Below are 23,313 nucleotides of genomic sequence, written 5' to 3' on the forward strand. Positions count from 1 at the left end.
TGCTTAGAGCAGTCCTCTTTCTAGATAAAAAAATGTTTTGGTCAGGAACAAGTGAAAGTCTGCTTTTCAATATTGCACCAATTCATCAATTTGTCACAGTCACTTGAGACCTCATTTCATTTTTGTCAACACAGTGGATGCTGTTAACTTTTCATGGCCCTGAGCCAAAGCCCAGGGAAGCCAGCGGGAGTCTTTCCATTGACTTTACTAGGCTTTCAATCAGGCCTTACATCACTATATATGATTTTATATGGAGATTCACATCCACACCCACCCCCTCACACATATTGTATTTACTTTAGAAATACAGCAGTTGGAAGTAGCCTTTGGATTCTGTGAAACAAAATGAAAATGTGTGTTGAGGGAATAATGAATAAAAGTGTTCTCCAGGAGAGGTGAAGGAAGTAATCATTTAGCTTTATATAGGTCTTGCTTAGACAAAAGAAAGGAAAGGAAAAATGTTCCCAGGGAACATGGAGTAAAATTCCTGGGAGAGAATAGTTTTAGGGTGTTCCTTAGGTGAGTGTGTAGAATTCCTATGGATACCAATGTGAGGTCTGTATTCCAAGAATAGTGGGTATATATCCATCTTACTGCATGTGCAAAACAGAGGACCAGGAACTCCTTTAAGAAAAGGCTGTTTAGGAAACATTTTTATTTTGTTCACACGTACATTGTTTAAAAGAATTGTCCTTTCTAAAAATATTCCCCTGTCTGGACCTGAACATGTTCATCATTTAATACTGTAACAAATTAATATCGATGCTCTTGCTACAGTTCCTGGAAGTTCTCAAAAAATACTGTGCCTTAAACTTCCAAGTAAAACCCTTATCTAAATGAAGAAACTGTTCTTCCTCACTAAAATAAATTGAACCAGAGCATGTTGGAGTCTGTCAGATCTGACCGGTTAAGTAGGGTCTGTACTTGGGTGGATGTGTGACCTTCAAAAAAGGTATTGTGTTGCAAAAAGTGACTTTGTAATACTATTTCCTCTGAAACTGTACTGGACTAATGGCCCAGTGTAATGGTTGGGAGAATGGGGAATATGTACTCCTGAATGATGAGATTAATATAGAGGTCCTGAATTCTTGCGGTCATTTAAGAATCCTAGATGTCTTTTCACAAAAGCAGAAGTGCCAGTAATGATGTCTTAGCAAAATTCCTGTTTTCTTTCCTGAAGGTCTTGTGAGTAGACATGAGGCCCAGGAGCCAAGCACTTTTGTCTAACAGTGTGCACTTCACTGTGCATCTGTTAGTTTTTACCTTTCGGTAAAATTGGTATTGTGATTGGGCTTTTTTGTATTAAGTAGTTAGCAAAGAGCTTTGAGATTATTTTACCATCACCGTCTGAATTTACACAGAACAAGTCATTGTCTGCTATCTCAGTTGAATTATGATGTGACCTCCCCTCATCCATCAAAAAAAATCAGGCTAAGTATTAATATCTCAAGTAGGAGCTCTCTCTGTATTAGACATTTATTCAAAATTCTTTTACAAAACCCGGGCCAAGATTCAACTGCTGAGTCCAGAACTAGGATCATTCTGTTACTGTTCCTGATGTGCCCTTTTTCAACATAACAGGTAAATCCTCATGTGGTCTCGATCACCACCAAATTTCATTGCCATAAATTCATCAAAGGATTCCATTAGAGAGAAACTTGGATTGCAACATATAAATCCTTTCAGACTTTGGGCAAGTTGAGATGTGGACCCAAACGTGTCAATTCTGGACCATCTCTAGGTTCTATATGTTTGTTTGAACCTAGCCATTCCCATTTCAAACTGGTGGATCCCCATTTGGCAAAACAAACCTGCCCATTTGGGCATGGTTGTTCCTACTGAAATCAATGCGTCTCATGCAGACTGTAACTATTTTTAGTTGGGTAGTATAGTTATCCAATGGATATGCTGTTTGGAATAGCTATTATCTTACTGTCTTTTGAGATCATTCAATAGGATATGCAATCAAAGTGGATCAAATGTTGAGAAATTACATGAGAAGCAAAAATTAATAAGCTTCATATAGTGACTTATCACTTTTGTTATTGTTGCTCAGGTTATTCGGTGGCTGTTGGAGAGTTCAGTGGTGATGGCATAGAAGGTACAGCCTTGTTCTTGTTTTGTTGGTATGTAAAAGTGTGTTCAGCAGGAAGCAGACTGAATGGGATAAATTCATGGAGGTTAAGTCCATTAATGGCTATTAGCCAGGATGGGTAAGGAATGGTGTCTCTAGACTCTGTTTGTCAGAGGGTGGAGATGGATGGCAGGAGAGAGATCACTTGATCATTACCTGTTAGGTTCACTCCCTCTGGGGCACCTGGCATTGGCCACTGTCGGTAGACAGGATACTGGGCTAGATGGACCTTTGGTCTGACCCAGTACGGCCGTTCTTATGTTGTTATGTTCTAATATTCAAACAAACACAGATGTACATGTATGCATTCACAGCATAGTACATCACATTCTAGGAATGAGCAAAATGGTTCAGGCAAATTAAGATCTAGCTTGAGCCATTGTTCTTTGCTCAACTGGAATCTGAACATTACCAAGTTGTCTTCTCTTATCTTTCAGACTTTGTATCTGGGGTTCCAAGAGCAGCAAGAACACTGGGCATGGTAGGAAACTTGAAATCTTAAATTTGAAAAAATAATGTTAAATGTTGTTGTAGTGTATAGTGACATGTTACTAGCTCATTTCTTTTTCCTATGCAGGTGTCTATTTACAATGGGAAAAATATGTCATCCTTGTACAATTTTACTGGAGAACAGGTATATAGTTCTGCTTTATACCAATGAGGTGGCTGTAGGGGTGCAGGCGAGAAAAATTCTTCAGAATGACAGAACATAGGCATGAAGTCCGTGGCTCTAGGAGATCTATTTTGTTGTTAGCTCATATGCCTCCGGATCTTTAATAATCTATGGATGTGTTCCATGAATTCCCTTTCTTGTGATGATATTACTTAGAAAAACAGTCTTAGCACAGAAACCCTTTTAGAAACCTGTAAGAGTCATTTGGAGTGGAGTTGTATTCGTGCTGCTTGGTGTTGTAATTCAATTTAGTCTGTTAAGAATTAGAAAAGAGGATGGACCACTGGATTCTACTAGTTGCGGGGAAGGAGTCATCAATTCTCTTTATCCAGTTGTAGAAACAGACCAGTTTACTGAGGGAGTAGGGGAAAGGAATGAAAAAACTATTGGTGGCACCTAATGAAATTCATGTACCAAATATTTTGGAGGGGGGCAAAAATGGCACTCATTGAAGTATTTGGATCAAACGTAAAATTTCTGTTGTTTTCCAGATGGCTGCCTATTTTGGATATTCTGTAGCTGCCACTGATATTAATGGGGATAAGTAAGTGCCTTTTTTTTTCTTAGTTGTTTGTGGAAACGGTTATCTGTGTCTCTCAAAATTAATTTCCTAGAACAAAATTAGCAATATTTCCTATTACACTTATTTCTCTCTCCTTATGGCTTTTTTACTGCATTTTATTAGGGCTTCCCTGCACAACACGCTTTATTTTGAGCACTCAACATGCATTTTTTTTTTAAAGTTGTCATACGTCATCTACACTGTCTAAATAGGAAATGAATGCTTCAGATTCTGGTAGATGTATGCTTTCTTCATCACTAAATGTCTTTAAATTACAAGTGAAACCTAAAGATATCTATGAAACATTCATCTTAACCATCACTGTACAATTCTGTGTGACAATGGGTGATGGGAACATGTGAAACTGAAACTGGAGTTTCTTGTGGTGGTTGAAAGACTGTATTTTTTTTATACAGTTACACAGATTTGTTTATTGGAGCCCCCCTTTTTATGGAGCGTGGTTCTGATGGCAAGCTTCAAGAGGTGGGTCAGGTCTCCATATGCCTTCAACAAGCTTCTGGAGGTTTTCAGATCGTAAAGCTGAATGGGTTTGAGATCTTTGCGAGATTCAGCAGTTCTATTGCACCTCTGGGGGACCTGGACCAGGATGGCTTCAATGGTAGGACCTCATTTTATGAATTATTAAATTCATAGTGTAATGTGAATTCTGAACACAAACCGATTAGACTGTCGGACACCAAGGTCTAATCTCCCTTCGATGCATATATGCTACTCTCAAGAATGCTAACAGGAGTTACATGTGTGCATCACGCAGAGACTATACCAATTAAACTACAGCAATGACTATTTTAAGCTGTTATATCAGTCAGTGAACTTCTTTGTGAATAAGTACTTTGATCAAATACCTCATTCCCATAATGAGTTGGAAGGGCATCTCTGGTGAAAGTTTGAGGTTTTCCTTTTATAAAAGCCAATCCTTCCGCAAAAAGTCTTATGATAGCAAATACAACCTCAACAAAGGATATTTCATGAAGGATTAATACATTAGGGATTGTAGCTGATCTTTTAGCCTTTCATTTGGTCCATAGGAAATGTTATAGTTTGGAAATAGTCATGCTACAAAACAGAACAAGAAATGCAAACTAGATCTAAAGAACAATATTAAAGGTGATAATCTGTCCAGGAGATTCTTCTCATGCATGAGAGGCAAAAATTTGATTTCAGGCCCAGTATTAGTCTGTATATGTTACAACTTCTTTTCATAGGAGAAAACAGTTTTAATGTTCAGCTTTTAAAGAAACATGTTTTGCTGCTAAAAATAGTCTATGCCAATGGTTTCAACAAAAGTGAATAGTTGGACTTGTAGTTGTTAGTAGCATGAAATCCTTGTGTAGAGGCAACATCTCAGCAGCCATTCAAGTACAAGTTCAATAAAACATTAGTAAAATCAAGGCTGCTAATAATCCTGCAGAATGCTGATCATCAGACTAGATGACACAAGTGGTCTTTTCTGGTTCATTTGCTACTCTGTTATGCTTTTCTGCTCAGGTTATTTTAATCAGACTTAATTCATTTGTTAGAAAGGTAACTGAACAAAATCTTCACCTTTTAAAGTTAATTCATTTACTAGGATTTAAACATTACTATGTCTTTTCCCTAAGCTCTACTATTCCACTCTGTGACAGGGTCATTTGGTTAACATGCTTTCCATCCCAGGATGGTACAGGACCATTGTCTCTGCTCCTTTCATCAGCTCAGTGCAGATGAGTCCTAATGCCCATAAGACAACAGTACTATATTTGAGAGTTTCTTCTCATTATGCGGCTTTATATAAATGTACAGGGAGTAATGTTATAAAATCTGCTTTTGAGCATTGGCCTGCTAAACCCAGGGTTGTGAGTTCAATCCTTGAGGGGGCCACTTAGGAATCTGGGGCAAAAATCAGTACTTGGTCCTGCTAGTGAAGGCAGGGGGCTGGACTCGATGACCTTTCAAGGTCCCTTCCAGTTCTAGGAGATAGGATATCTTTATTTTAATACTTTGATTAGGTACCGATGGTGTTCTTGAATCAGCATGGGTAATGTTAAATTCAGATTTTATATACGCTTCCAAAGCTCACACTTGTTTTTTAGTTGTGTTTCCTGTAAGGAATCAGATTAGCATTTTGTTTACTGCCATTTATCATTCACTGCTAGTATAAGTGTTCTCAGACTTACTGAGATGTGGCATAATTGCATTAATTTAAAGTTCTGCCTATGGTATATTGCCAAGCACTCATTAACATAGCGCTTAGGATCTAATAACTGTGTTTTACTAGGCTGGTTTAGGTCTATAGGAGCTATTAAAAATCTTGAACCCTCTGGATGAACATGATGATATTAATGAAACCTAGTTTGGTGAGTTGTCTCCAGAAGTGACCAATCCTGGGTGTTTTAGGGGAAAGTGTTAAATACCCAGACTCCAGATAGCTGCAAAAGTGTGTTTGCAGGACTGGGCCCTTCTATGTTGCAGATAAGTCTACAGGACACGTGCTCCTTAAACATTAATTTTGGTGTCATTCTGGTAAATCTCAGGATCCTACAAGTTATATAAAACAGAGAAGAGGGTGTAGATAAACCTTTCAGAGAATAGTAACATTATCAACTTGCTGCCATGTACTGAAACTCTGCTGTAACTATATTTTGCCCATATGAATTGTTCAGTGTCAGCACAAAGAAGTTATCTTTGTTTATATTTGGAGACATTAAGGCTATTCCTTCTGGTTCACAGATATTGCAGTTGCTGCACCCTATGGTGGAGAGGACAAAAGAGGGGTTGTTTACATCTACAATGGAAGAGCGACAGGTTTGAATGCAGTGCCATCTCAGATTCTTGAAGGACAGTGGGCCGCCCGTACCATGCCACCAAGTTTTGGGTACTCACTGAAAGGAGCCACTGATGTGGACAAAAATGGATATCCAGGTGCTTTTTTCTTGACATAGCTTTAGAACAGTTGCAGTAATGTGACTGCATCACCTTTGTATGTCTGACCAACTAGTGTCCCTTTTTTAAAAAAAAAAAGAGGATAAACTCTCAAATTTAGCATTTCTTTCTCCTTTCCAGATTTGATTGTCGGAGCCTTTGGTGTTGACACAGCTGTTTTGTACAGGTAGGCACATGGTGCATGTTCTCATGTAAGTGCAGTCAGGAGGAAAGCTCAGTGCAAATTGTAAATTCCAGAGTGGAACAGAAACGAGAGAGTCTGCAGTTCTGTCTTGCTGCATTGCAGAGTGACATGGATAAAAGTGGTTACTTCATTCTTTCCACTGTGTTAATATGCGGTCCGTAATCTATAATTTGCTTCTGGTGGGTGTGTCCAGAGCTGAGAGAAAACACTGCATGAGATCTTCCTCCATGGCCTCCCCTGAGTGACAGTTCTCCAGAGGCCTGCAGGTGTAGAATGCTGCTGCCTGATGAGATGTGCAAACCTGCTCTCATCCTTGAAGGTTCTGCGACTCATTATGGGCGACTCCTCCTATGAGAGAGGGGCAGAGTGGGGCATGGAATGGAAGGAGCTTGCTCTCCCCCCACCCCTCATTCTCGCAGGCCAGAGTATTAAGTTGAGCACAAAAAAGGTTATGGCTGCTTCACAAAAAAGGGAAGTAACTTAATCTCCTCAGAGAAAGGGGGAGGAGGGGAGGAATTGTTGGAGAGTTCCAACTCCTCTTCTGATCTGCTTCTGGGAGCATGTTCCCTGCCCCTTACCCAGGGTAGGGTGTAAAGTTACAATATAGCCGTTAGGGATCTAGTTGAAAAGTGTCATTAAGGTTCTTCAGTTCTGCATGTATTCACTCCAGTCTCTTCCAGAGAACTTACAGTATCTTATTCCACTCCCTTCTCTTATCTAGCATATGCCTCTTCTTGATTCATTCTGACGTTTGGGTAGTATTGATGTGAGAGTCCACAGCTCCTGGTATCTGGGGCAGTTTTTCTTTAACTCTCTGCCCCATCTACTCTCCATCTATTTGAATTCAACGAAAAAACTTCTCTCTTGTATCTTTTTCCATTTGCTGCTCTATCATTACATTCTGTATCTATTATTTTTAGCTTTACTTAATGTATAACATATTTTTCATAGTATGAAGAATTTTGTGATGTTGTGTTATACGAGTGTCGTCGTTCAAATTTATTTACTTTTGTCTACAGGGCTAGACCAGTTATCAGTGTAAACGCCGGCTTAGAAGTTAACCCGACAATTCTAAATCCTGAGGAAAAAATCTGTGAACTGCCAGATACTGGTGTGAAAGTTTCCTGGTAAGGTGGTTTGTTTTTACTTAAACTCTCAAGGCTGAGAGGGTAGAACTAATAAACAGATTTTAAAAAATGAAACTGGATTTTCTGAATGGATAGGCAAAGCAAAGCAAAGCAAGCACACTTAGGGCTTGAGCCAAATCCCATTAAAATCAATAGAAAGACTCCCAGTGACTTCAGTGGACTTTGGATTTGATCCTCACTTTTCACCTTTCATTCACAGATGGCAAAATGTTTCCACTGAATAGAGTAAAATCTCCCCAATTAAATCAGCTCAGAGCTGAACAGCTGCATATCAGTGCAAATAAGGAAGTCCTCAGTTTCCTTTTGGAAATTTCTACATGTCCCGGGTTCCTAATGCATGTCAGCACCAAGGTTCAGCATCTCGCAATGAATACTTGTATAATCGCAAGCAAAGTTATTGGATAAATGTTTACTACTACTACTGATAAGAATGAATTCACTGTTCAGGAAAGTAAGAGACCACTAGGGTTGGTTTGAGCCAGTTGTGTGGGACCAGATGTCTTGCAAACTCCCTCTAGCAGTTCTGTTTTAACAATTCAGTTCTGGACTGCAATCGCCCTGCATTTTTAGGCCTGGGCTCCTCAAAGCCCAGGCTGCCAGTTGTTCCCCATTGTGGAGTGCTTTAACAATATAGGTCAAGAACCCCAGCTCACTTTCATTTCTGGCCTACAGCACAATTTGAACTCTGGTCTTCACAGGTGAACGTTATTAGGCTAATCAAGCTCTAAAGGCTCTGCATTTCTACCGTCACTGTCTATCTTGAAGTTTTAAATTTTGACAGTGGTAAGACCTATACCCCAACAATGACCCTTCAGTGTAGAAGTGCCATGAGCCGTATAAACTGCTATATGCGTTCTCCGTGGTCATGTTTAAGGTTGATGGCTCTCTGGTACTTCAGTCCCCAGAGCTATAATACTGCAAGGTTTACTTCCTAACCCTAAAGAGTGGCTGCCCAACATGCTTCAGGTATTTTTGTATCCCCCGCCCTTGAAAGCCTCCCCAATATTAAACTTCCCCATATGGAAATAACATAATCTATATCTTCTGAAATTTCCAGTTTTCTCCCAGGTTGGGAGTGCTGATTGAGAGCAATGCAGTGAGTTTTCTACCTGCTCCAGTTGGGGTGAAAAAACACATGACCTGTTTTTGTATATTCATTTGTCCTCGTAAATGGGGAAGGAGCAGGGCAGGTTTTGGACAGTGCCCCATGACCCCACTGGAACTAGATGGGACAAAAGAAACAGTCATGAATCTGTTCTGGTTTCTTTGGCTATGAGGATTGAACTTTGGGAGTGGGCTGGGTTTGGAGTCTCTAAAGAAAAGAACTTTGAACTGGGAAAATTATGGGAAAGCGCTTTTAAACCACATTCTGCTGAAAAATATTTAATCAAATATGCTTTTTGAAATATTTTTTTAAACAGCTTTAAAGTAAAGTTCTGCTTAACAGCTGATGGCAAAGGAAAGCTCCCCAATAAACTCAGTAAGTTCTGCTGTTTTAAAAAATGTAAAACTTTTCAAATTGTCTGTAAGCATGAATCCTGCTTATAACTGTTTCTTAATCACTGAAGTAATTGCTTTTTCAGTATAGAGCTTGATCCTTCCCAGTGCTGAGCCCCTTTAGACACCATTCAAGTTATTCAGAAGTGAAGTCCCAGTTCAGCAGTGAATTTAAACATGCATTATCCTTTAGCATGTTAGGTCCCACAAAATTGAATGGGCTTTAAGCACGTGCTTAAGTGGCTTTGCTGAATTGAGGCCTGACAGCACTTGTCATCTGGCAGGATCAAGCTCTTTAGCTGTGTCTACAAAAGGGAATTTTAGATAAACAATTCCCGTGGGTGCATTAATGGAACTAATAGTGGAGACAGTATTTCAGATGCTAAGGGCCTAATCCAACTCCCATTCAAGTCAATGGACAGACTCTCATTGGAATGGATGGGAATTGGATCAGGAATCGGACCAGTTTCAATAAAAGATTGATTCGAAGAGGTTTATATGGTGGCGATATGTAGGTTTTTGCAGGGCAACAGACTGATGGTTTCTGGCAGATTATACTGTCACATACAGGAAACTTTCAGTGTTTTCTACATAATGTGTGTAGAATAGATATGATCTGGCAAGGTTTATGTAGAAGGAAATTTATTATATTTTTAAGTTGTGGGATCCATATCAAATACATTAAGCAATGATTAGATTAGTAATAATAAAAGTGGAAGATATATATTGTGGGTGTAAGGATTTTTTTCCAGAGACCTCAACAATCTAACTTCTGCTTTCATAAAGAAATCCCAATATAGAGGCAAACCTATTACTTGAAGATTTGTCTTCAAAAATAATATGCTTACAGTGTTGAGCAGAAGATTTGAGTCTCATTTTAGTACATATCAACCTCTGCAACAATATTGTGATGACAGATTTAGTACTTGAAAGAAATAAAAGTTTTTAAGAGGGCACAGCTGTTAGATTGCCATTACAGCTGAAGTCAGCTTGTGACTTATTAGCTGAGAGGAACCTGCTATGCGTACGGGTGGTCAAGAAATTCCTAACTCAAATGCTTTGGATTTGACAGCCTTCCAAGTGGAGCTGCTGTTGGATAAGCTTAAGCAAAAAGGAGCCTTAAGGAGAGCTCTGTTTCTCCACAACAAACAGCCTGGTCACTCGAAGAATATGACTGTTGTCAAAGGGGGCACAATGCGTTGTGAAGAACTTCAGGCTTTTTTGAGGGTAAGAGGTCACTTCAGTTAAACTTTTAGGGCAAATGTCTTTTGCCTTATTGCACACATTGAATAAAGAGCTGTAATTACCAGAGTCGTTGTTGTTTGCCCTGAATTATTATTGCTATAGAAGAAGGATGGTTTTGCGATTAAAACACTTGGCTGGGTTTGGAGAGCCAATTCTCAGCCCTGCCACAGACTTCCTATGCTCCCTTGGGGAAATCATTTAAATCTCTCTGCGTCCTTCAATTTCCCATCTATAAAATGGACATACTAACACTAACATTGTTTATCTTGTATATTTAGATTGTAAGTTCTTTAGAGCCGGGATTTTCTCTTAGCTGCTGTACAAACAAGCAAAATGGGGCTCTGATCTTGGTTTGGGACTCTGGGTGCATAATACAACCAATAAATAATAATAGTACCCAATACTGGTAGGCTTTTGATTTGCATCCAGTGCACCTCTGGGTTCTTTTTGATGTGATTTAAGAATGACCGGAATCATTTCTCCCCTCAGGATGAATCTGAGTTTAGAGACAAACTTACTCCGATCACCGTTTTTATGGAATATCGGTTGGATTACAAAACAGCCAAAGACTCAGCTGGATTACAGCCCATCCTCAACCAGTTCACTCCTGCTAATATTAGCAGACAGGTATATTCCTGACAGTTTTTGGTTAAACAGAATAGACAGTGTTTTCAGCCTTTGGTGCCTAAATCCACATAATGGTAAACTAGTGGCCTTATTTTCAGAAACACCTCTGAAATATCAGAACACCTAAATATGGATATAGGGGTCTAGCTTTAGGCACTGAATTTTGAAAATGTTTTCCAAATACATGCACATATTTTTTTCTCTTTTATAAGTTACTTTTTTGCATTAGACACACCCTAGTCTTTAGAGCTGAGCCTCTTTTTCACCCATCATACGTAGCTGTATTACAGAAAACAGAGGTCAGGTCAGCATCAGGTATGCTGGTCCAGAAGGGTGAGAGGCTTTAATCCATTTTCTCATTTTGAGCTGCTGTACGTGCCATACCTATGTGAAGTTTCCAGGGAGAGGAAAGAGTAAGTTACTCACTGTAGCATGCAGTTCACTCCTGCAGCTTATTGGTGTTCCTAGATCAGTGGGCGCTCCTCCTCCCTTTTAACCCAATACCGCAAAAGATGTAGTCACCTCTGAAATTTTTTTTTGCTGTTTGCCATTCTGGAGCACAGGATTCCTAGAAATTGTTCCTGATCTTATACTTACATTTTTATAAGTTTCAGAGATGCTCTGTAGACTAGTAATTTATCCTTGCAGTTCTCTCAAACAACTTAATTTCTACCTTTTTATTCCAAGCTTTGTAACAGTCATTTGCACAGAGAGAATAGTGGAGATGCAACAGTAAAGAAACAGATATGATTTATTTAAGGTGATCTGCAAATACAATTGATAAATGTAGACATCGGCTTTAGATTTATATAGTGAGCAAGTGTAAAGGGGGCATGCAGCATGCATAAAAACTGTTTTTCTTTTTTCATAGTTCATGTATATAGAGACAACTAAACAGTTCCCCTAATTAGAATTGTTCCAAAAAACCTTTGAAAAAAGCAGTGATGAGGGAATTGTGCTAATGAAGATACATGTTTGAATTAATGGGCTGAACTTATTAAAGCCATATGTATTTGATTTTTGCACAGACACATATTCTGCTGGACTGTGGTGAAGATAATATCTGCAAACCAAAATTGCAGGTTGCAGTACGCAGGTAAATTTCAGTGTTGGAAAAATAAACACCTAATGAATACTATGGAAAAATACTATTGGGAAAGGTAACTTCCTATGTAAGGCTCCAACCCTACATAGATCTTGTGTACTGTGAGTAGTCCCATTGAAAAGAATGGAATGGAATGAAATCATTGGGAGTACTCAGAGTATAAAATTTAAGCGTGTGCATAAGTTGTTTTTGCTGGATCATGGCCTAAAAGGGAACCTGTTTTCCCATTGTGACTGAGTGCTGTTAACATAAATGAGTTGTGAGGAGAGACTAAACTCCTGTAAAGACACTGTGGCTGCATGTATATAGTCATCATTGTCTCAGCTAAAGTGAAAACATGTGACAAGGAAAGCAGAGCATGTAGAATCTTCGGCTACAAACCAAAGGGCTATACCACAGTTTCATTAGCTGCAACTAGACGCAGTTACAGACACATGAGAAGGTATGATTTTCATCCAGCAGAGGGCAATCGTACATGCATGCATGAGTATGTATACACATACAAACCCCATGAGGTGTCAAAGTTTGCAGATGATACAAAATTACTCAAGATTAAGTCCAAAGCTGACTGCAAAAAGTTACAAAGGGATCTCATTAAACTGTGTGATTGGGGAACAAAGTGGCAGATGAAATACAATGTTGAGAAGTGCAAAGTAATTCATATAAAAAAACATAATCCCATCTCTGCGTACAAAATGATGTGGTTTTAATTAGCTGTTACCACTTAAGAGTGAGTTCTTGTAGTCACTGTAGATAGTTCTCTGAAAACATCTGCTCAGTGTGCAGTGGCAGTCAAGAAAGCTAACTCTGTTAGGAACCATTAGGAAAAGAACAGATAATAATACAGAAAATATTATAATGCCACTATAGTAGAACCTCAGAGTTACGAACACCAGAGTTACGAACTGACTAGTCAACCACACACCTCATTTGGAACCGGAAGTACGCAATCAGGCAGCAGAGAGACACAGACACAGTACAGTAATGTGTTAAATGTAAACTACTAAAAAAAATCAATGGAAAGTTTAAAAAAAAAAAAAAGATTTGACAAGTTAAGGAAACTGTTTCTGTGCTTTTTTTCATTTAAATTAAGATGGTTAAAAGCAGCATTTTTCTTCTGTGTAGTAGAGTTTCAAAGCTGTATTAAGCTGTTCCGTTGTAAACTTCTGAAAGAACAACCCTGAAGTTTTGTTCAGAGTTACAAACATTTCAGAGTTACAAACAACCTCCATTCCCAAGCTGTTCCTAACTTTGAGGTTCTACTGTATATAAATGCATGAAATGCTCACATCTTGAATACTTCATACAATTCTGGTCGCCCCATCTCAAAAAAGATATATTAGAATTGCAAAAGATACAGAGAAGGGCAACAAAAATGATTAGGTATATGGAACAGCTTCCACATGAGTAGAGATTTAAACGACTGGTTCTGTTCAATTTAGAAAAGAGATGATTAAGGAGGAAAATGATAGAGGTCTATAAAATCATAAATGATGTGGAGAAAGTGAATAAAGAAGTTTTATTTACCCCATCACAGTACACAAGAACCATGGGTCACCCAATGAAAGTAATAGGCAGCAGGTTTAAAACAAATATAAGGAAGTACTTCTTCACACAACACACAGTCAACCTGTGGAACTCATTGCCAGGGGTGTTGTGAAGCTCAAAAGTATAACTGGTTTTAAAAAAGAGAGAGATAAGGTCATGGAGGATAGGTCCATCAGTGGCTGTTAGCCAAGATGGTCAGGGACACAAACCTGTGTTCTGGGTATCCCTAAATCTCTGTTTGCCAGAAGCTGGGATAGGACAACAGGGAATGGATAATTGTCCTGTTCTGTTCATTCCCTCTGAAGCACCTCGCACTGGCAACTGTTGGAAGACAGAACACTGGGCTAGATGGAATATTGGTTTGACCCAGTATGGCCATTCTTATACTCTTAGGGCTCGTCTATACTTACCGCGCTGGTTCGGCGGCAGGCAATCGAACTTCTGGGTTTGATTTAGCGCATCTTGTCTGGATGCGATAAATCGAACCCAGAAGTGCTTGCCGTCGACTCCGGTAATCCTGCTCGGCGCGAGGAGTACGCGGAGTCGACGGGGGAGCCTGCCTGCCACGTCTGGACCGCGGTAAGTTCGAACTAAGGTACGTCGACTTCAGCTACGTTATTCACATAGCTGAAGTTGCGTACCTTAGTTCGAATTGGGGGGTTAGTGTAGACCAGGCCTTACACTTGAGAAATTTTATACCAATTCAGAGAAAATTTGGGTCCCTTGTAGTTTATATGCAACATTTTCAAAGATTATATAGGGAAAATCTTTTACATTTATCTGGAATTATTAGAAAGTGATATAAATGTGTGTGTTTTTTTGGAGATGCTGCTTGCGGCTCTGTAGTTAACTTTAAGTTGAGTTTGGCACTGTGTGTGTGTGTGTGTGTGTGTGTGTGTACACATTTATATATAAACTGCGTGTTTGTGGTTATTAAAATGGCAAGGGCATACTGGGGATCTGACCCTTAGCATTTATCTACTGTTCTGCTGTTAGGAAGTGTGTGTGTTCTGTTGTGGTTTGTTTGTTTTTTTTAATTGACAAAATGCTTTGTCAGGAACAGTTCCTCCTAATGATATTTCATATTTGCTCCATTATTGCCAGTGATGTATCTTTTTTCCTTTAAAATCCATTGCAAGTTGTATTTTTGGAGCTATAAAACATTTATTGCAAGTTAACTGCAGTGCCCCTAATACTCTAGTGCAATGTCAGAATGCCTCGTTTCTGTAAATCCTAGCTGTTAGGCATAACTACTTTAAACATGTGAACACAGTATTCACTTTTGCACTTGCTGTGCTTGCTCAGTGATCAGAAGCAGATCTATATTGGTGATGACAATCCTTTAACCCTGCTTGTCGATGCCCAGAACCAAGGGGAAGGAGCCTATGAAGCTGAACTCTTTGTTACCATTCCACCTCAAGCAGACTTCATTGGTGTTGTTCGTAACAGTGAGGTAAGTTTCTAACTCGCTTTCTTCCTGTCACTAGTCCTGTTGCATTTACTCATGTGGAGGTTTGCAGGATCAGGCTCTTAGTGTTGCAGAAGCTTCAGTCTTTAACTAAGCCTAAAAATTCAAATGTTTACCCAAACCTCTTGGCCGTGTAAAACTGGACTGGAGCTTTCATTAGAACAGATGTCATTGCAGGAATTCTGTGGTACTTACTTTGTTTCCTGTTAATCTGAAAGTGCTGTAAGGGAAGTGTGTCTTCATCTACAATGATACGTATGTTTCTGGTACCAGTTGAAACCAAAAAGTCAAAGCAGTGTGTGGGAAATATTAAAACCACAACTTTCTAATGAATTGTTCTGGCCTCACAGGACACACTCTTGCTTGCCTTATGTAGTTTTGTGGACCCCAACACACTATTTTACCTTTTAGGAAAGAGTTCCCAAAAGTAAGCTATTGTAAGAGGGGCTCTAGATCACCAGTTATTAGACTGGGTGCACTAATATTCTCCTGCTCTAAACCCTCACTAGCTCAATCCCAGAAATTATGGGTATTCTGTGTTAGTCTTCCAATTAGTCAGGTGATCACAATAACTTTGAAATTTCCTGAGCAGATGCCCAGCTGGAACTTCAAAGCTGAATTATTCTGATTCAACAGAGAGGTGTTAAGCAACGATGGATAGACTGCACACAGCCACAGTGAATACACACAGATTATTTCTGGTACAGGTCTTTGAACAACACCTTTGCTAATTAATTTATATTCAGACTAAGCATTTCATATCCTGGGTAAAGAGCTGAGCAAATCTAAGAGATACAGAATAATATCTGGGCTCTTCTGCTCCCTCCCTGCCACACAAGTGAAGAACAAAATCAAAGAGTGGATTCTGCTGGAAATTTTGTAACTGCAGAATCCTCATAAATTAAAGGGCTTCAGTTCTCTTGGTCACATGGAGCATTTGGGATTGACTTTTAACTGCTGCCCCTGTAGCCTTCTGAGATGTTTGTATTTCTTGGAAGGGACACAGATTCTCTAAATGGGTTTTCTTTGGCATCACACATGCACAGGCACAAGCGACCAATCTCTAAGCACCAATGCTGATTCTTGAAGCTTCTGTGAAGTTTCCCAGCAGTGCTCTGCCTCAGAGTGTGCTTAGATCCCACTGTGCTTCCAGAACTTCCCCCATCCTAGTTTTCTCTCAACACAGTTAGGCCTTTGACCTATAGGATTGTTTAAAATGGCCACAAAGTTGGAGAATGCTGAGATAAATCAGTAAATGCTGTTTTTGCCATGAGTTCTTGCAACCTAGACTGACTGGATTGCTCTGCTTCTGATGTCTTGTGCATGGTTACCTCTGAGGTGTCAACACACACGCACTGTCCCCCTACCCTCAACTAGTCAGACCAGGGAGGAGGAGGAACAGCCCTCAACAGCTGAATAACCTTAGGTTTGGTTGGACTGCCGGGATGCTAAGACAAACCTTACCTTTGATGCAATTTATCCCACTTCTTTGCTAGCCAAGGTCTGTAGGAAGCACAAAATGAAGTTACATTATCCCTCTTCCATACTCGTAAAGTTTAAGAGAGCACCTGCTCTTAAGAAAAAGAGGGGGGGGGGAAATCTTTTTGTTTAAGCCTCCTCAACTCTGTTGTTATTCACTGTCATAGTGGGCACCACTCCTTTAGTCCCATATGATAGTGTGCCCTTGAGTATCCTGGGTCATACTTCAAATGGCATGTTCAGAGAGGTTTGCCTTCTGCTACCCTAGATCTCTCTCCTGTTACTCATCTGTCGTCAGTTAACTTGTGGACTTCTTATCCAAAACCTGATGTCTCTGATAAGAACTGCTTCTGAGGAGCTACTGACTTCGCATCGCATTTTGCCTTCAAAGACTTGTCTCTCTTAAAGTGAAGTATTAATCAAACTCTGAAACTAACTCCCCTGCAGAAAAGAAGTCATAGGTACTTCACATAGGTGTGGAGAACTCAACCTGAGAAATATTTGAGGCCTCAAAAATCATCATTGCTACCCAATATGAGTAAGAGTATTAGACTTTCATACTGTATATTCGAGAAAACAGAACACCACCTACCTCGTGAGGTTTTCGCCTCCAGATTTTTTCCAGAGCTATTTGCTACTAGATTATATTAAGATTAGCCAGTAATATTTAAATGAATGCAACTTGCTTGCAATTTGTTCCTGTCTTTCATACTGATGCCAGAAAATATTGCACTGCTCTTCTTTAAGATATGCCTGTTTTTATTGCAGGCTTTAGCACGTCTATCATGTGCATTTAAAACTGAGAATCAAACTCGCCTGGTGGTCTGTGACCTTGGAAATCCCATGAAGGCTGGGACTAAAGTAAGTCAAATGCGTGGCTGGGGTTTAAAAGAGGCAGGAAGATGACTCTTCATATTCTTGGAGAAAGATGCACACTCATACTGCTAGAAGATGTAATCTCATTGACATTTAGATCTCAAAATATATTTTAAGCCACCTACATGTTAGAGTAGTTCAAAGAAAACATTCTGATAATTGGCTGCAAGTTTGCCGGTAAACTAATGTCTGAAAAGAATGTACATGGTTTTTATGATGCAACTTTACCTAGAATTATTCTGTAATAATTCTGAGCACTGTTATATAGCACTTTTCACCCATAAATCTCGAGGCCATTTACATAAGGGAATACATATCATTTCCAACCATTTTAAGGATGGGGACGCTGAGGTGCAGAGAGAGTAAGTGATTCACTGCATGACCTTGGGTGAATTAGTACAAAACTCGGAAATGAATCTAATTTTCTTGACTCCCAGACATTTGTCCAGTTTACTAGACCGTGCTGCCTCCTGGTGCAGAACCTGGGGTCTGGGAATATGTAAAAGCAAACTGGGGAAATGTGAAGCAAATTTTACTTTTTCTCTGAGGCAGTATTATGACAACTCAACCTCAACCAAGTGAGAGAGGCACCACTTGTTCAGTTGGATGCCCTTATTGCTAGTTCAGTCTGCCTTCTCCTCCTCTGTGACCCCGGGCCTTGTGCAATTTCAGTGACAAATAGTAGTGCTGAGCACTTTTTGTTATGAACTTGATTCTGTTTCCACTAAACCTTGGTCACTTGGTTTTGTTTCTAAGCTATTAGCTGGGCTGCGTTTCAGTGTGAATCAGCAGTCAGAGATGGACACCTCCGTGAAGTTTAACTTACAGATCAGAAGGTATGGAACTAGATGCTAACACCCCTCCTCCGAATCTACTTTACGCTGTAGCTAGTACTGAATAGATACCGTGGTAAATGACAAAGCTATGAACTGATCATTTACAATTTAGTTCTAAGCTAATTTCTTCCTTTCTATTTGGTAAATGTTCTATCATGGATTTAACTTGCTTTAAAACACTTCTCTGTTGTTTGTAATGTAGGGAAAAAGTCAGTTCTGTTTGTATGCAGTTGATTTTCCTTCCACATGATGTGGCACAAATGAAATGGTGCTATTTAGTGCCAATGGGTACAAAACCAGATGAGGTATTTGAAGTGGAGCTTAATATGTTGCATTCTCGGTTCAGTTCAGATCTCCTCTTCGCACATGCAGTGCCAAACTGTGAAATAATGTGTGCATTTGAAGGGTTAGCAGGAGGCTCTGTTTTAAAAATGAACTTTGCTTGGACACTCCAGCCCTTCTATGGGTGCGTCTGCACTGCAGCTTGAGGTGTGATTGCAGCTGGGTTAGGCACACCTGCGCTAGCTGTAATCTAGTTACCATGCTACAAGTAGCAGCGTAGGCGTGGGCTTCAGCTCAGGCTATACGAGCCCGCCTGGAACGCTGAGTATGTACTTGTGTTGCTAGTCTGAGCTGGCGTCCGTGCTGCTGTATCGGCACTGCTATTTTTAGCTGTGCTAGCTAGATTAAAGCTAGTGCAGTTACACTGACCTGAGACTCAGTAGTACCTCCCATTGCTATGCAGGCATGCTCTTAAGAGAATGTTAGGCCAGGCTTGTACGTCTAATGAACTTGTGACCGTGGGAGCTGCTACTCCATGCCAGGGCTATTCACCTATGCTGTTCAGAGCAGAGACCATTTCTTTGTTTTTTTGTACAGCCCCTGGCACAACCCAGGCCTAGACCTGAATGGTGACTTCTGGGCAATACTGTTAAAAAATAGTAAATATATCAGGAGCATATGAATGGAGTAGATTTATGTGCTTGCTGGAGAAAACACAGGCCTCCTGTGATGCATAGTAAATAGGAATCTATCTCTCTGGTTATTATTTATACGTCTCTTAAGTTAACTCTGAGCTTCAAATGTAGCACCTTGTCCTTGAGGCATCATGTGAATTTGCCTCATTCCCTGGGAACTTTGTCCCCAGAACCCAATGAATGAATTACACTCACCCATATATGCATTTTCGCTCTCCAAAACTGATAATATAAATAATAATTTTAGCCCCTTCCTTCAATTTTAGTGGCACAGCAGTTTGCCTTGGTGATCAAAGGCTTTGCAGCACTACAAACCCTTTGATCTCACATAGCTGTCTGGTTCAGTTTTATTCCCATCCTTTCTATCAGCTAATGTACTGTTGCTTCTGGGCAGTGGCATATAACTCTAGCTCACCTCCCTTGGAAAAGGTGGGCACCACTGGGCCTCCTAGCTTCTCCCTCCCTCAAATGTGAGAGCAATCACCAAGGCACCTGGTTCCCTCCATCGGAGGAATAACAGTCCCTGCAGATCCTCTTTCCCCAGCTTCCTCCACGCAGAAGGGTGGGGGGTGGGGGGGAGCTGCTACAGCACCTCCCAGGTCCCACCTCAAGAAACTCGCCTGCCTGACTTCCGATTGCCACCTCCCTCAAAAACCATCCCCCACCATCTACCTCTGATAGCTCCCCAACCCTTTTCACCCCTGATCTCTCATGAGGGCAATCAGTTGTGAGGAAATGAACTGAGTCAGCAACCCAAGCATAATCTACTACAAGTTAATATAAGGGAGAAATGCACGTTTTATGTAACTGTTTCAGAGGGCAAACACAACAGGATAGAAATTGCTTCTGCAGAATGTGAGAGGGGAACTGCAGCATTTAGTGACATGTGACAGGTCCGAGTAATATGACAGACATGTCCCACTTCTCTCTTCTGTGCCTTTCGCTGCACTCAGAGGTGTGCACTGCATGTCAAAAAATGGCTCCCCAGTCAAAAAATGGCTGTAACACTCCCAACAGTGACAAAAGAGGGGGTGCCCTTGTTTTTAACAAACCCCAAATTGGTTGTGAGGTCTAAACTTAGATTTCACCAACAAACTGTACCAAGTGCAAACTCCTCAGGCACTTTAACAGCCTTAACACAGAGTCACAGACAGTCCCCTTGGGTACTCTGATCTGTATTGCCACCCAGATCTCTGTGATAGATGTCTCCTTATACCAAGGATCACAGCAATATTCAGGTTACTCCTGCTCCCAAAGGACCAGTCACTTACCACAGGTCATTTGCACTTAAGGTCTCACATCAGTGACAGTACTTGTAGACAGTCCTATAGTAAACTATATGAAGATTTATTAAATAGGAAAAGGAAACAGAGTTATTTACCAGGTTAAAGCAAACAGACAGAGACACACGAATGAATTACAGTTTTAGGTTTCAAAGAGTAATATAGGCTTCTATAACTAGCAAGCTCTACTTGACCTTTAGAGCTAACCTATGCTTCAGCTGGGGATCTCTTGTTTATGCCTAGAAACACCTCCCCCTCCCTGATTCCAAGCAGCATGGAGATACCTATTTGCTTGGTATGGGGTTTTTATCCCCCTCCTGCCATGTGCTCTGAGCTGCAAACTCAGCTGATGGGCAGAATCCACTTGCATGACTCATATTCTCGGGGAGAAGAGCAGAACAACAATAAGAGTCTTCAGTCCTTTTGTTGAGGGTTTCTCAGTCCAGACATAGGGAGTTTTCAGTTGCAAGATCCAACCAAAGCCCCTCTGTTATGGTGGGTCTTCTGTAGAAGAGCAGTTCCCCACACTAATTAACGTTCCTCTCCTGTATGGTGAGAATCGCAGAGGCTCACAACAGAACCGCTCACATATTACAGTATGGAACGTAGACACTGCAAGTAAGATGAATGCATGCAGCAACTCTCGTCTAAACACTTTCTTAAAATTCTAATAATTTATCAATATCAACCCACAAGTGAGCCATACAGATTCCAGCTACATATCTGTTAGTGTCCAGCTGAGACACGAGCACGTTGACATGAGCTGGCACCTGGCCCACCAATGTCACAGGTACAACCCGGCATCCAAAAGGGTATGATGATTGCTGCCTAGGAGGAAAATTATTGCTCTGCTACATGTAATTTGTAATTACAACAGCTGTGAAGAAAATAGAGAACATTTAGGAAATCCTTACAGAGGAGGCAATGTGTTCTAGTGGATAGAGCACTGGTCTAGGATTCAGGAGACCTGGATTCTATTCCCAGCTCTGCCACTGGCCTGTTGGATGACCTGGGGCAGCCTCTCTCTGCCTCAGTTTCCCCTTCTGTAAAATAGAGATAAAGAATTGATGAAAAGCTTTTATATAGGAGCTGGAAAGTGCTAGATTGTATTGGTATGAGTAATCCTAGCATTTATAAGTGACAACTGCCCTATGATCTAGTACACCCTTCTGTAGGTTTTAAATGTAGGGTTCAGTGCCCAGCTGCTATTAGTGTAGCTGTGGCATGGGATGAGGTATGCAGAGATGACTTTAAGGCACTTTCTTGCATCCCCAACATTGGGGCTAGATGAAGGCCACGCCAGCCCTTGGGGCAAGTTAGAGTGGCCTAAGAGCTAGATAGGGGCCATTATGTAGCAATGATCACTGGAGTGCATTTTGCTCTGACCCTGCCTCCTCTAGCCCCTCGATTGCCCCATATGCCAAGGAGAGTTAAAGTGGAAGGGCTGGCGTAGTCAGCTACACCAGCTTTATGCCAATTGATTTTTCCATGGCAGTAGAATATTTAGGGGATTTAGGGCAGGTTTAAGGCCCATTTATTCCGTACAATATGGCAAAGCAGACCTCAGTGGAGCAGAGTATCTGGCCCTTCGTTTTTAGTGCCTCTCCTTTTGCCCCGGTGACACAGGAGTCACATAATAATGTTACATAACATGTGCTTAACGCTTGAAAAAAGAACCTTGTTCATTCCATTTAACAAATGGACTTATCTTCTTTTTCAGCTCCAATCTATTTGACAGTGTAAGCCCAATAACATCTTATCAGGCTGACCTTGCCATCTTAGCATCTGTTGAAATTAGAGGGTGAGTGTTGATACTAATTTAGCAAGTGTCTCTTTCTCAGATGAGTGGTTTTTTTGTTTTTGTTTTTTGGTAAACTTCCTTGCAGGTCTTGCTTCTTATTGAGCCTTGGAGGTTTTGTAATAGAAAAGTAAACATGGATTCATGTCGTCATCTTTGGGGCTTTAAGTGAAACCTAAGTAATTTGGGATCCCAAGTCAATTTTGAAAATGGGACTTGGGTTCCTAAGTCACTTAAGTGCTTTTGAAAATGCTACTCTTCATCTTTATAATTTGTTCAAAGAACAGTATGTAAAAATTACTCCCAAAAATCACCTTCTGAACAGACTAAGAAAATACACTTTGAGTCCAAAACTGCCAAAACCTTTTTTTAGAATGTCAAAATACTCTCCAAATATAGGTCTAGAGTAGCTTGTCCTTTTCAGCCTTAGGTATAGTATCTGTGCGGCTGTGATGAGACTCTCCTACTGCTATTTATTGAAAGCCACACTTCACCGAACTGTTAAATGGTCCTTCTGATCAGCCAGTCAACTCAGGATGCCTCTCACTACATATTTTAATGTTCCTGACTAGCTTTTATTTATATATTTATTTTACAAAGAGCACTTTTCTGTGCAGCTCTTAAACCTCTGAAGAATCCTGACTGTTCAGTGAAGATGTTAATTTTTTTCTTGCCGGAACACTAATATTGCTCACAATCATTGAGGCCTTGCATATTTTTTAGGGGAAAAGTGAAAATCGCCTGTGAGGCACCATTTTCTTTAATTTTTACTTCCCACCAGAAACCTACTGCATTAATAAGTTCCTTGAGATCCTGATGCTGTTAAACCTTCATGTTTAAAATGGAAGAAAAATTAGTAAAACCACCATTACCAACCAGGTGCTGGCTGAGTTCCATGTATGACCCTACCAATCAGATGCCCCTATCATC

At 40.3% G+C, this 23,313-nt stretch overlaps 1 protein-coding gene across 1 annotated transcript in view; it reads left to right on the forward strand.

Moving 5' to 3' along the window:
- ITGAV (integrin subunit alpha V) overlaps positions 1 to 23,313 on the forward strand; it is a 78,431-nt gene that overhangs the window by 42,920 nt on the left and 12,198 nt on the right. The window contains exons 8-23 of the mRNA XM_065412981.1: positions 2,057 to 2,101; positions 2,572 to 2,615; positions 2,712 to 2,768; positions 3,299 to 3,351; positions 3,786 to 3,988; positions 6,100 to 6,291; positions 6,433 to 6,478; positions 7,516 to 7,623; positions 9,066 to 9,124; positions 10,214 to 10,368; positions 10,876 to 11,013; positions 12,042 to 12,109; positions 14,972 to 15,119; positions 17,382 to 17,474; positions 18,246 to 18,325; positions 22,306 to 22,386. Of these exons, the coding sequence (XP_065269053.1) occupies positions 2,057 to 2,101; positions 2,572 to 2,615; positions 2,712 to 2,768; positions 3,299 to 3,351; positions 3,786 to 3,988; positions 6,100 to 6,291; positions 6,433 to 6,478; positions 7,516 to 7,623; positions 9,066 to 9,124; positions 10,214 to 10,368; positions 10,876 to 11,013; positions 12,042 to 12,109; positions 14,972 to 15,119; positions 17,382 to 17,474; positions 18,246 to 18,325; positions 22,306 to 22,386 (1,570 nt within the window). The remainder of the gene's footprint in view (positions 1 to 2,056; positions 2,102 to 2,571; positions 2,616 to 2,711; positions 2,769 to 3,298; positions 3,352 to 3,785; positions 3,989 to 6,099; positions 6,292 to 6,432; positions 6,479 to 7,515; positions 7,624 to 9,065; positions 9,125 to 10,213; positions 10,369 to 10,875; positions 11,014 to 12,041; positions 12,110 to 14,971; positions 15,120 to 17,381; positions 17,475 to 18,245; positions 18,326 to 22,305; positions 22,387 to 23,313) is intronic.

The sequence above is a fragment of the Emys orbicularis genome, chromosome 11 (assembly GCF_028017835.1).
Source record: "Emys orbicularis isolate rEmyOrb1 chromosome 11, rEmyOrb1.hap1, whole genome shotgun sequence".
Taxonomy (NCBI): domain Eukaryota; kingdom Metazoa; phylum Chordata; order Testudines; family Emydidae; genus Emys; species Emys orbicularis.